This window comes from Euphorbia lathyris, chromosome 7 (assembly GCF_963576675.1).
Source record: "Euphorbia lathyris chromosome 7, ddEupLath1.1, whole genome shotgun sequence".
Taxonomy (NCBI): Eukaryota; Viridiplantae; Streptophyta; class Magnoliopsida; order Malpighiales; family Euphorbiaceae; genus Euphorbia; species Euphorbia lathyris.
The window spans coordinates 81,481,030-81,494,993 of NC_088916.1; the positions used below are offsets into that span (position 1 = coordinate 81,481,030).

At 35.3% G+C, this 13,964-nt stretch overlaps 1 protein-coding gene across 2 annotated transcripts; it reads left to right on the forward strand.

Moving 5' to 3' along the window:
* The first annotated feature begins 1,345 nt into the window (after positions 1-1,345).
* Positions 1,346-9,828, forward strand: LOC136235003 (probable serine/threonine-protein kinase PBL21). 2 transcript variants are annotated; one of them, XR_010691600.1, is made up of 8 exons: positions 1,346-2,141; positions 2,258-2,287; positions 4,066-4,211; positions 4,409-4,598; positions 7,155-7,546; positions 7,711-8,051; positions 8,197-8,237; positions 9,524-9,828. XR_010691600.1 is itself a non-coding variant. In XM_066024522.1 (7 exons), the coding sequence occupies exons 1-6, from the start codon at positions 2,045-2,047 to the stop codon at positions 8,014-8,016; spliced, it is 1,161 nt and encodes a 386-aa protein (XP_065880594.1). In that variant the 5' UTR covers positions 1,350-2,044; the 3' UTR covers positions 8,017-8,051; positions 9,524-9,828. The 2 variants fall into 2 exon arrangements, 1 of the variants encoding a protein (XP_065880594.1); XM_066024522.1 differs by lacking the exon at positions 8,197-8,237 and having other exon boundaries at positions 1,350-2,141.
* The last annotated feature ends 4,136 nt before the right edge of the window (positions 9,829-13,964 follow it).

Consider the following 13,964-nt stretch of genomic DNA (forward strand, 5'->3'; position numbering starts at 1 on the left):
AAGGATAAAATTGCTCACAGTTATAAACGTTAGAAATATCTTTGCATCTTATCCCTAATTTTTAAAAAATAGAAAACCAAGGTTATATCGGATTCCGATTGGATCGCCCTGGTTCTTGTCAAATGTTGAAGATTAACAAATCGAGCAGACCGAAAACTTAGCCGGTTCATGGCCCAACCGGCCGGTCAGATCCATGTACAAGTCTGACAACTGAAAAAACATAATCCCTATTTCTCATCATCATTACAAAGCCATTGTTTTGGATAAACCTTTGAAAAAAAGAAAAAGGTAAGATTTTTACAATTGAAAGTTGCAAACACAAACTAAAAAAATGGACACAATACGCGCACATTTCTCAATCCATCGTTAATCTTTTCAACTCGTCATTAATTCGCTGTCTCACTCACAATAAAAATTAGAATTTTTTTTATTTTTATATTTTTTACTAATGATTAGAAACCAAAATAATTAGTTAATCTATTAATGATTAACCGAATTTAGTAGATTAGTGAATAATTAATGTTTTCAAAAGACCAATCAAATGGTTAACCGACCGAATTGACCTTAATGGACTGGTTAACCGATCACAATTTTTTTCACATGGACTCTGATGAACCACGTGAATTTGTTCATTCACCGTTAGATGTAGGCTGATTAAATCTAAGAGCATCTCCAACAGCGTCTTAAATTGGTTCTTAAGTTAAAATTTGAGGAGAGAGAATGAAAAATAAGCTCCAACAGTCTCTTAGCGGCTCATCAAATCACTAAGAGCCTCTCCATACTCTCTATTAATAGAGAGCCTCTCTCCACCTCTTAGTGTCTCTCTTAATTCATTTTTTATTAATAATTTATTATTGAGGAGTATATCTCCTCATACTATTGGTAAATATAACAACAATTAATAATTTTAATGATAAAATAATAAATAAGGAGTGGATATAATGAGTATTGTTGAAGATGATATGTCTTAGTCACTCTTAAATCACTAAGAGTCAATTATTTATATTACTTTTAGAGAGCTCACTAAAAGTCTCTTGGAGATGCTCTAACAAATCGAGCAGACCGAAAACTTAGCCGGTTCGCGGCCCAACCGGCTGGTCAGATCCATGTCCAAGATCTGACAACTGAAAAAACATAATCCCTATTTCTCATCATCATTACAAAGTCACTGTTTTGGATAAACCTTTGAAAAAAAGAAAAAGGTAAGAGATTCTTACAATTCAAAGTTGAAAAACACAAACGAAAAAAATGGTCTTAACTTAACTAAACTAAAGTAAACAAAAACAACAGAGTTCTTCTGGTTTTCCATTTCCTTTTACTTCCTTCCACTAATTTTGGAATCTTCCTATACCATTGCTGTCTGAATTTTTTGTCACTTATCACACAAACAAAAATAGTTAAATTTGTAAAGTTGTTCAGATGCAGACAACACACCCCCAAATCAAACTGAAAAAGCTGTTCTCTTTTGTCTTCTTCATATTCCAAATCCCTAATTAAAGCTCCTAATCTCATGTTTTCCCCCTAATCACACAGTAAGGTCAAAAGGGTAATCCCACACCCGACGCCATTGCAGCATAGAGAGAGAATTAGAAGAAAATAAAAAAAGACCCCTCTTTTATTAAAAGGCCCACATCATCGGGAGAAAACCCCAATGCGAAACCCCTCATCATTATTCAGGATTATTTAATTTGCCGCTAAATCTGCCGCTTACTTTGTTTGTTTTGCTTACTAATTTAAGGTTTTAGACATAATAGGTAGGAATTCCCCCAATTTCCCTTCAAACTGTAATTTGGGGGTTCTATTTGTGGAAATATTGATTTTCTATGCTAATCTTGTGTAATTATTTGGGGGTTTTTTTGGTTAGTTCTTATGGCGATTAAAGGGTAATTGAACGGACATAGACATTGATAATAATTTCATTTTTGAGTTCTCTCCTCCTCGGGAGTAGAGGAGAGAATAAAAGGAAGTTTTTTTTTTCTTCTTTATCTCTCTTCTTCTTCTCTGTGTGTTCTTTGATGAGGGATTAGGGTTTTGGTGGAAAGAAATGAGGTGCTTTGCTTGCCTTAGTTCGACGAGAAACGATACTAAGATTGATATTGAAAATGTCTCTGGATCTGGGTTGCGATCTTCTGATTCTTCAGGTTTCTCTCTCCTCTTTCTCTCTCTATAATTGTGTCTGCAATTTTGGTGTTTTTGGTTAGTTTGGTGATGAATGTCGGTTTGATTTCGTGTTTTTTCAAATTTGGGGAAATTGCAGGTAGCGGGAAGAAGAGTTTGAGCTCATCTGGTAATTCCCAATTTTTTCATTGATAGAGAAATGAATTCTGTAATTGGGGATGGTAATTCGTGTTCATGTTATGCTGCACGGAAACTCTTTTTCATTAGCGTTTTTGTGTTTCGTGTCCATTTTGTTTTGGTTTCCATTATGGTTTCCTAGCTAATTTTTCTTAGAAATAAGGTTTCCCGGTATCTGTTTCATTTCGGGTTTCTGTTTCCGTGCAACATAGATGTTAATTATCGAGTTAGTCTCAAACGAGTCGGTTCTAATCCAACCCTGTTATAATGGTGCCAATTTAATCTGTTAATGGTCTAACCATAATCATAGCGTTGTTTTCGTGGCTGTTCGCGAGTCGCGTATAATGTCGTGTTCGTGTTGTGTTATGTTAATTATCGAGTCAAACAAGTCGGTTCTAACCTGACTTGTTATAATTGTGCCAACCTAATCTGTTAATGGTCTAACTAATAATCGTAGGGGTTTTCGTGTCTGTTTGCGAGTCACATATAATGTAGTGTTCTTGTTTGTGTTTGTGTTATGTTAATTATCGAGTTAGTCTCAAATGAGTTGGTTCTAATCCAACTGTGTTATAATCGTGCCAACCTAATCTGTTAATGGTCTAACTCGTAATCATAGCGTTGTTTTGGTGTTTGTTTGCGAGTCACATATAATGTCATGTTCGTGTGATGTTGTTTGGCTCTTTCATGGGAAAATGCGGGCGTGCTAGAGAATTATAGTATTCTCGAACTATGGAATGAAATTGAGTGCGCTTTCTAACTTCTAAATATCAAACGACGGTAAGGAATAAAGAGACCTAAAATTCCAAAGGATTCGATTATCAAAACGATACCGACCTTACATAAATGATTAAGAACAAACAAAATAAAATTGAAAGGAAATGATGTGCTTGGATTGAAATTAAACTGAATGTCTACAGACTGAAAAATAAACTTGAAAAGGGAAAAACTGAATCTGAGAATTCTAAATTGTTGAAGTCTAGACATAATTTGCTAGAGTTTTGCTTGGATGTCTTTAGTTTTTGAGTCTTTGTCTTCATCGTGATTGCTTCATTTTATAGACGTTGGGGAAACTTCCTGCTTTATTCCACAAGTCACGTTCTCCGTATTGAGTAACTGCTCCACTTTAACTTCCACGATGAATTGATACGTACACTTTCTGATTTTTTTTTGCTTTTTAATTTGCCGGGCCGAGCTTTGGCCTGTTCAAGCTCGGCTCGCTATAAAATTAACGAGCTCGAGCCCGAGCCGAGCTTGCTATAAAATTAACGAGCCAAGCCCGAGCCGAGCTTGCTATAAAATTAACGAGCCGAGCCCGAGCCGAGCATTGGCTTGCTCAATGAGCTTGAGCCGAGCTTCGAGCTTGTTTCGAGCCCAAAATCCTCTTTTGGACTTGGTTCATTAAGAAAATTATCTTTGATAACGGTGACATTTGATCCATCGGTCTATTTTGGATTTTTGGATTAACATTAACCGTCCAAAAGTTTGATCCAAAATCTATTTAACAAATTCTAATCCATTTATATTATGTTCGGAAAAACTTCCTATTCGAGTAACAATTGTAATTTTATTACTTCCATATGTGTCCTTTTCGAGTTAGCAAGTTAATCCCAATAGAATTGAAAAATTTGCATGTCAATTTCATGTTAACACAAAAATGACTCGTTACATGATTAATAAAAACACTAATTCATTAAATTTGTATTGTGTTCGTGTCATGTTGTCGGGTGGTTCGTGTACACAATTGCCACCTCTAATTCTGTTCTTGAACAGGCAGTAAGAAAGCTACACAATCCACTGGGGCGCAGAGTTTTACATTCCGTGAACTTGCAACTGCCACCAGCAATTTCCGGGAGGCAAATCTGCTCGGAGAAGGCGGTTTTGGGAAGGTTTACAAAGGCCGGTTAGACTCAGGCCAGGCACGTCCGAAAACTGATTATGATATTCTCGTGCATTGTCCGATTTAATTTATAAATGCAGATTTTTGTTTATTAGGGGTTTCAATTCAGGTTGACGTTTATGTTATCCGATAACCGTGTCAGTCGGGTTGTCTGTGTAAATCGTATTCTTAGCCTAACATTTTTGCAGTTTCGGTTTTCTGTGTATTGACGATCAGGTTGTAGCGGTTAAACAACTTAACCAAGATGGTATTCAAGGCTTTCAGGAATTTATCGTGGAGGTTCTCATGTTAAGCCTCTTACACCATCCGAATCTCGTGACCTTGATCGGCTACTGCACTGCTGGTGATCAAAGACTACTCGTTTACGAATATATGCAAATGGGTAGTCTGGAAAACCATCTTTTCGGTAAATTTCTCGAGCAAAGTAGATAATTTTTGCTTTATCGTGTTCTTAAGTTTGTTGTTTAATAGCTTCGTGTTGTATGTTTAGTTGTACTTTTTATGACATTTTTCATGATGCGTTTATGCGAGTAAATTATACCATCGGTACCTAAACTTTACCCTAGTTCACATTTTGGTACTTAGATTACATTTTGTTCCAAAAAATATATACTGAAGTAATGATGACCGGTCAATGCGAGTTTGATGAGTAAATGACACTAATGGTACCTGAACTTTATCCTAATTCACACTTTGGTACCTAGATTCATTTTGTCCAAAAAATACACAAGTAAAAATGACTCAACAATTTAGTACATTTGATCTATCAGTAATCGACCATTATAAATTAAAAATTGAGACCCATTGTACACTCAATCAACATAAAATTACAATACTACCATTTAACTAAAGGGCAATATTGTAATCTTATGTTAATTGAGTGTATGGTGAATCCCAATGTTTAGTTTAAAATGGTCAAATTCACGTTGAGCTAACCGATCAAATGTGCTAAATTGTTCAGTCAACTTTACTCGAGTTATATTTTTAGGAAAAAATAAAATGCAGGTACCAAAGTGTGAATTGTGGTAAAGTTCAGGTACCATTGATGTAATTAACTCACATTAACCGGTCATTGACCGGTAAAATGTACTAAATTGTCCTGTCATCGTTATTTCAATTGTATTTTTGAGACAAAAGGTAATCTAGGTACCAAAGTGTAAACTAGGGTAAGTTCAAGTACCATTGATGTAGTTTACCCTAGTTTATGCTTTTACTGATAGCTTGAATCCGAAAAACTAGACTGCACCCTAGCTAGGAATGACGTTTAACATTGACATGCTGTTAGCTTGTTCACATGGTTATTCGGTGTTTTGGTATTTTCTATAAGAGAAATTATTTTTTAACGAAGTAAATTACACCAATAGTACCTGAATTTTACCTTAGTTCACATTTTGGTACCTAGATTATATTTTGTCTCAAAAATATACGTGAAGTAATGATGACTAGACAATTTAGTATATTTTACCAATCAATGACCGCTTAATGCGAGTTTGATGAGTGAATTACACTAATAGTACTTGAACTTTACCATAATTCACATTTTGGTATGTAGATTCATTTTGTGAAAAAATACACCTCAAGTAAAAATGACTCAACAATTTAGTACATTTGACCTATCACTAATCGGTAAACTCGAGTTTGACCATTTTAAATTAAAAATTGAGACCAATCATACACTCAATTAACATAAAATTACAATACTACCATTTAACTAAAGGGCAATATTGTGTAATCTTATGTTAATTGAGTGTATGGTGCGTCCCAATGTTTAGTTCAAAATGGCCAAACTCACGTTACCCGATCAAATGAAGTAAATTTTTTAGTCACTTTTACTTGAATTATGTTTTTAGGATAAAATAAAATCCAGGTACCGAAGTGTGAATTGTGGTGAAGTTTAGGTATCATTGATGTAATTAACTCGTGAAACTCGCGTTGACCGGTAAAATATACTAAATCGTTACTTCAAGTATATTTTTGAGACAAAAGGCAATCTAGGTACCAAAGTGTGAACTAGGGTAAAGTTCAAATACCATTGATGTAGTTTACCCTAGTTTATGCTGTTGCTGAGAGCTTGAATCCGAAAAACTAGACCGCACACTTGCTAGGACGTTTAACTTTGATATGCTGTTAGCTTGTTCACACGGTTATTCAGTGTTTTGGTATTTTCTATAAGAGAAATTATTTTTTTAACAAGTAAATTACACCAATGGTACCTGAATTTTATCATAGTTCACACTTTGGTACCTAGATTACATTTTGTCCCAAAAATATATCTGAAGTAATGTACTAAAATGTTGAGTCATCTTTATTTGAGGTGTATTTTACCGATCAATGGCCGATCAATACGAGTTTGATGAGTAAATTACATTGATGGTATCTGAACTTTACCCTAATTCACACTTTGGTACCTAGATTTCATTTAAAAAAAAAAAATACACCTCAAATAAAGATGACTCAACATTTTAGTACATTTGACTGATCAGTGATCGTTCAACGCAAGTTTGACCATTTTAAATTAAAAATTGAGAGTACCATAAACTCAGTTAACATAAAGTATTGTAACTTTATACTTTATGTTAATTGAGTTTATGGTAAGTCCGAATGTTTAGTTCAAAATGGTCAAACTCACGTTGCCCGATCACTAACTGATCAAATGTGCTAAATTGTTCAGTCACCTTTACTTGAGTTATATTTTTAGGACAAAGGTACCAAAGTGTGAATTGTGGTAAAGTTCAGGTACCATTGATGTAATTAACTCGTGAAACTCGCGTTGACCGGTCATTGACCGGTAAAATATACTAAATTGTCCAGTCATTATTACTTCGGGTATATTTTTGGGACAAAATGTAATCTAGGAACCAAAGTGTGAATAAGGTAAAGTTCAGGTGTTAGCACCCGGTGAAAGTTAAGGCGAAGACTGACTATTAGCACGCGAATCTTTTGATGTCATGTTCTTTAACAGATTTGGAGCCTGATACGGAGCCATTGAGTTGGTGCAGTCGGATGAAGATTGCTGTTGGGGCTGCTCGGGGCCTTGAGTACCTACATTGCAAAGCTAATCCGCCTGTTATTTATCGTGACTTGAAGGCAGCAAATATTTTGCTAGACTCGGATTTCAATTCGAAACTATCAGATTTTGGGCTGGCAAAGTTGGGACCTGTTGGTGAAAAGACGCATGTTTCAACCCGTGTAATGGGAACATACGGATACTGTGCTCCGGAGTATGCAATGAGCGGAAAATTGACTGTTAAATCTGATATTTACAGCTTTGGAGTTGTCATGTTGGAGATCATCACTGGGCGAAAAGTAATCGATCCCGGTAGGAAACGAGGAGAGCAGAACCTAGTCGCCTGGGTGAGTCGAACATATATCCTGTTCGATTTTGAACTTGTTTACTTTCAACAGTACATTTCTTCTCGAAAATCATAATATTTAGATCATATTCGAAGTTCCACTTTGCATATTCGCTAACCGATTGGTCGTTCGATGCTGATTTTTTCTTCAATTCTTCGTTGCAGTCGCGCCCGTTTCTTCGTGACCAGAAGAAGTTTTGTCAATTGGTTGATCCTAAGTTACAAGGGCACTATCCTAACCGGTGTTTGAACTATGCAATTGCGGTGGCTGCTATGTGTCTTCACGAGGAAGCACATTTCCGCCCTTTTATCGGTGATATAGTTGTCGCCCTTGAATACTTGTATGCACAGAGTAAAGGCTCGGAATCCAAAAACGGTTGTGCAGAAAACGACAACTCACCGTCTTCCTTGCAAATAAAAGATGATATTCCCAGTCCACAACAACCAGTTTCGTGGACTACATCGCTTTAAATGTTGTCGGGAAGAAGCTCCCGAAACCCTCTTCTGTAAGTCAGTATTTAATCTGTATTGAAATTTAGTGAATTCCCTAGATTTTCTCGTTGAGGTTTTACGTTTCGTCGAAATTTAGTGAATTCCTTGGTTCTACATTTTATATTTGACATATGATTCAAAATTTTCGTTATTTTTTAGTGCGAATCGACTTCTGTAGTCATCGATGATTTACACTTAAGGTAATTCGCTGAATTTAACGAGCATCTTATGCGAATTCGCTTGCTATCCATGATTAATCATTATGGAAAAGAGTATAATTCTTGAAGCTCTCTTCGGAGGCGAAACATCGATTCTGTTTTATCTTTCAGCCGATTGCAGCCTCTCCCGCCATAGTTCAGTAATCCTCTCCCCCCATAGTTCAGTTATTTCCAGTTATGTCGTAACTGTTTCGGTAAATTACACCAATGGTACATGAACTTTACCTAGTTTACACTGTGGTACCTAGATTACATTTTGTTCCAAAAATATACCTGAAGTAACGATGACCGGACAATTTAGTATATTTTATCGGTTAATGACCGGTCCACGCAAGTTTCATGAGTTAATTACATCAATGGTACCTGAACTTTACCATAATTCACACTTCGGTATCTGGATTTTATTTTATCCTAAAAACATAACACAAGTAAAGGTGATTGAAAAATTTAGTTCATTTGATCGGTTAGTGACTGGGTAACGTGAACTAAATATTGGGACTCACCATACACTCAATTAACATAAAATTACAATACTATCAATTATATATGATATTATTGTAATTTTATGTTAATTGAGTTTATGATGGGTCTTAATTTTTAATTTAAAACCGTCAAACTTGCGTTAACCGATCACTGATAAGTTAAATGTACTAAAATGTTCAGTCATCTTTAGTTGAGGTGCATTTTTGGGCAAAATGAAATCTAGGTACCAAAGTGTGAATTAGGGTAAAGTTCAGGTACCATCAGTGTAATTTACTCGTCAAACTTGCATTTACCGGCCATTGACCGGTAAAATATACTAAATTGTCTCGTCACTATTACTTCAGATATATTTTTGAGACAAAATGAAATCTAGGTACCAAAGTGTGAATTAGGGTAAAGTTCGGGTACCATTGGTGTAATTTAGTCTAACCGGTTCAAACATGTTGCTTTGCTACCGATTTTTCTCAATCTTTTCAGCCCCTTAAACTTTCTTCCATAAGACCAGGTCAGAGAGGTTGATGAAACAACCATTTTTTATTGGTCTCGATAAAGATCATCTCGGGCTGTTTGACTCTTTTTTTCATCAATAGATGATTTGGTTTTGGCTCGAAAAGAAATTGTAGTTAACGTTATCTATATGTTCCATGTGATTATATATGATATTAATGCAAGAAAAATGATAATTGTGTTGTCGTGTTATTGAGTCGGAAATTCCACCCCAAATGTGTTGTTTGCAAAACCGATTCGTTTATACTTTTTCTTCTTTTCGGTGTGTTCTTTTTCAGGTATCACGGACAGGGAAAACTGTGAAATGTGATGTTTTGAATTATGATTATGGCTTCTCAAGGGTGATATTTGTATATATATATATAAAGTCGGGTTTAGAAACGCTCGTATTTCCGTACTGTTTGGAGTAAAATAGTAGAACGGAGCTATAAAAAGAACTAAACGAGCAATTAAATCTTACGATAGAGCTCTATTTTATGTAATAGAACCTAAATATTCTGTTCTTTGATTCTTTTGTTCTTTCTTTTTTGGAATATGAATGAATTTATGTACAAATTTAAGCTATTTAGAGATCTTTTAATCATGTTTAAGCATTTATACTCCTTTTTTAGGGTTAATTTCAAATATAGCCCCTGTGGTTTCAAATTTTGTCAAATAAATACCCGTGGTTTGATTTCGAGCAAATAAATACCTGTGGTATGTTCCGTTTTTCAGAAACGCCGAAACGGTGACGTGGTTGAGGCTAATTTAGTCAATAAGAGTTAATTTCAAATAAATTGTTGTAGTCTGCGTGTTTTTGCAAATAGGTACCTGTGGTTTGGATATTTTTGCAAATAGATACCCGTGGTTTGGATGTTTTTGCAAATAGGTACCCATAGTATAACAAACCGTAAACAAATGCTTAATTTAGACAAATAGGTACCTGTGGTATAACAAACCATAATCAAACGCTTAATTTAGGTAAATATTGTGGTTTGTTATACCACAGGTACCTATTTGCCTAAATTAAACGTTTGTTTATGGTTTGTTATACCATAGGTACCTATTTGCAAAAACATCCAAACCACGAGTATCTATTTGTAAAAATATCCAAACCACAGGTACCTATTTGTAAAAACACGCAAACCACAACAATTTATTTGAAATTAACTTTTATTGACTAAATTACCATCGGCCACGTCAGCATATAGACAACGTCATCATCCGTTTCTGCGTTTTTGAAAAACGGAGCATACCACATGTATTTATTTGCTCGAAATTAAACCACAGATATTTATTTGCGAAAACTTGAAACCACATGGATTATATTTGAAATTAACCATTTTTTTATTATACCTTATGATCATAATTTTTTTTAATATATTGTGTAGAATTCATTTAAGATAAAACATATTTTGTCATGTGTATCACGTTTACTAGTAATTCAAACATAAAAGTATATAAAAAGCATTTATATGAGATGATTCGTGTAGGGTCTTATCGAAGCCCACGTAAGGTCCCTTCCGAGGGCTAGGTTGTGCGGAGCCTTTGTCAGGCCTCCACATGCGTAAGGCCTATCTTAAGGGCTTAAAACCGGACGAGTTCGGTTGTTTTGGTTCCCACAACTAGCTAAGTCTTAAGCACAATATGAACTCATCGTTTACGATCAAAGTCTATAAAAGGAGTCAGGTGATACCCTTTCAGGGGATCGAAGACTCTTTCTCTTAAGTGTTTTATTGTTCCTTTTCTCTTTCCATCTCTAACTTATCGCCAGATTGTTTTTAGGGATCATTTTCAGCGTAGGTGAACCGAATTCAACAGGCTTCCTATTGTTCAGTCTCTGTACTTTATCATTTGGTGGGAGTGAGCGTGGATCGAATGACACCACAATGACACCACAAGTCCTTCAATTTTTTTTAAAGTAAAGTAGCACTCAATAGGATGGTAGAAACTCCTCCGTTGTTGAGGGTTACCCCATAAAAGAAGTCATTGAGTTCGACACGCATGCCCAACAAAAAGGGGTGGACACGACAGCCGTCAACATGAATTTCGAAGACCACGTTATAGTAGAAACAAGCTTTAAAGATGAATTTATGGACGTGTCAAGTTGATGAAAACCCTTAAAAAATTTCAAGCTACACAAGCCCAACATGTCGAAATGTAGAGGCAAATGATGGAAACTCAAAAGCAATGCAAGAAGACAATTGCAAGCTATGAGAACTTCTACGAGCTAACCCCTTACAAAAGAGGCCTCACCTGTGGAACAAGGTGAGGCAGTTGAAGGCAGTGACGTCCACCCTTCGGAAGGACAACTCTCGAACAAGCACATTATTGGTGACACTACAAATTTTCCAAAATCTCGGAGAAGGCCTCTTCCGAGCAAAGGGGTGATTGGGATGCTAGATTATAGTGATTTTTATACAAAAAAAGCGTTAGGCGGCACTATCAGCAGGAAGGTTACGTCCAATAAGACTCATCTAGTCCAACGAATCATCAAAGCTAATTTTCCTAAGAATTGGAGGACCCTCTAACTCCCCGTATGCGTATGTATCGAGGATCCCAATGAGCACTTGACTACTTTCATGAGTATGATAAACATGTATTCTAAGGAAGACCACGTCATGTGCATAGTCTTCTCCTCAATGATGGATAAAGTGGTCAAAGAGTGGTACCGTGGGCTAGAACTCGAATCTGTGGATTCTTTCGACTTGCTGAAGGATCTGTTTATGGACTAGTTCGTGAGGGCGTTAAAGGCCAAAAGAATAATCTCAAATCTTAACGACGTCTAACAACGTATAATTGAGCCTCTAGGAGGGTATTGGCCCATTATCACCACATGTCACCTCAGGTACAATCCATGAACTTGGAGAGGGCTATAGACGCCCTTGCCAAGGGGACAATCTGCGGACCCCTAAGAGAAAAGTGCTACACGTGGTCATATCTTCACCTTTTATGATCATAGCACGAGATCCGTAGACTATGAAGAGCGGGAAAAAGACAAGAGCATAACAAAGAAGACAAAGGGAAGCAATCGCCGACAAAATATACTCGCGCCTCCGAAGAGAAGGAACCTAAAAGAGATACCCGAGATGAGAAAGGGGCACATCGCAGTTCAAGCAGAGAAGTCCATTACTCGAACGAATCCCGCTCACAGTAAAGGCATGAGTCCCATGTGGAATCCCCATGATCCTACTGCCTTCTGCTACATCAGAACAACCCCTAAAATCTACAGAAGAAAAGGACAAGTACCCACAAAAGAGTGCCATGTTTGGAATCCCATGATCCTACTGCCTCCTGCTACATCAGACCGGTTTTTCTGTTATTTGACTGTCACATTAAACATTTCAAATATCAATTACGTTTAAGACTTTAATGTCTTACTAACACAGTTACAAAAAAAAATGTTAAAATGCTAACAATTAAGTCTATCATCTATAAATTAATCACTTTTTTTTGTCAAAGTGTCTAAAATGTTTGCTGTATGACTAATATACTTACAGATAACCAATAAAAAAAATGTACGAAACTGCATCAATTTATCGACAAAGTCTGATGTGACAGTTAAATAACAGTCAAACCGGTTTTTTTAAATTTTCGTCAACGTAGAACTAAAATCAATCTTATTTAAAAACGGTATGATTGAATTTTCACTATTTCATACATTAGAATTAAATCCGCATTTCTTAAAACACGTTAGAGTCAAATTTCATCGTTATCCTATAAAAAAAACCTTTAAATGGGTAGATATCTTGAGTTATAAAGAAATAAATAAACAAAATGTAGCTTTTCAACTACTAATATCAGAAGAATTTAGATGTCATGGTGAGATCCGAACACAGAATTTCCTTTCTTAAAAAGTGGAAATCTGTTTGTGTAAACACAAGAAAAAAGAGGAGAAAATAACAACTTCAATGACTTTATACTATTAAGGGTGAGATTAGTTCGGTCCAATTCGGAGTCAATAGTACAATTTGATTCGGTTTTAGAAAAAATCAATGATTAATACGGTTTTGAAATTTACTCATAATGTTTAAAATGATGCAATTTTAACCCTAATATTAGTAGTCAAGAGCAATTTTACCCTTAACATTGACAGGTCGGTTCAATTTGAGAAATAAACATCAAACTGTCTTTTCGGTTACGTCATTTTTCCACTAATTAGTAACAGCTCACAAACATATAATTAGACGTGGAATTTTTTTATAAAAAAATAGGCCTAATACATCTTTAGCCATCTCAAGTTGTCCAAAAACTGCAACTGAGTGTCTGAACTTTAAAATGTTACAAGTAAGGCTCTGTTCTTTATCGCTGAAAAAAATTGAACTGAATTGAACTGAACTGAATTGAACTGAACTGAACTGAACTGAATTGAATTGAATTGAATTGAACTGAACTGAACTGAATACTGCTGAATACTGAACTGAATTTAACTGAATACTACTGAATACTGAACTTAACTGAATGCTACTGAACTTAACTGAATGCTACCGAACTTAACCGAACTTAACAATAATGATGATATTAGACTTTAAAATAATTTTCATGATAATATTGGACATTAATGAACTTATAATAATAATAATGGTTCTAATAAATTTAATAATATCAATAATAAATAAATATATTATTAAAGATAAAATTAAATTGAATATCAAATAAAAGCCCGGGATGATAAAATCTTAGCTCGATAAAAGCCTATGAAATTAAATAAAAATAAGTCTAATTTAAATTAAAAATACA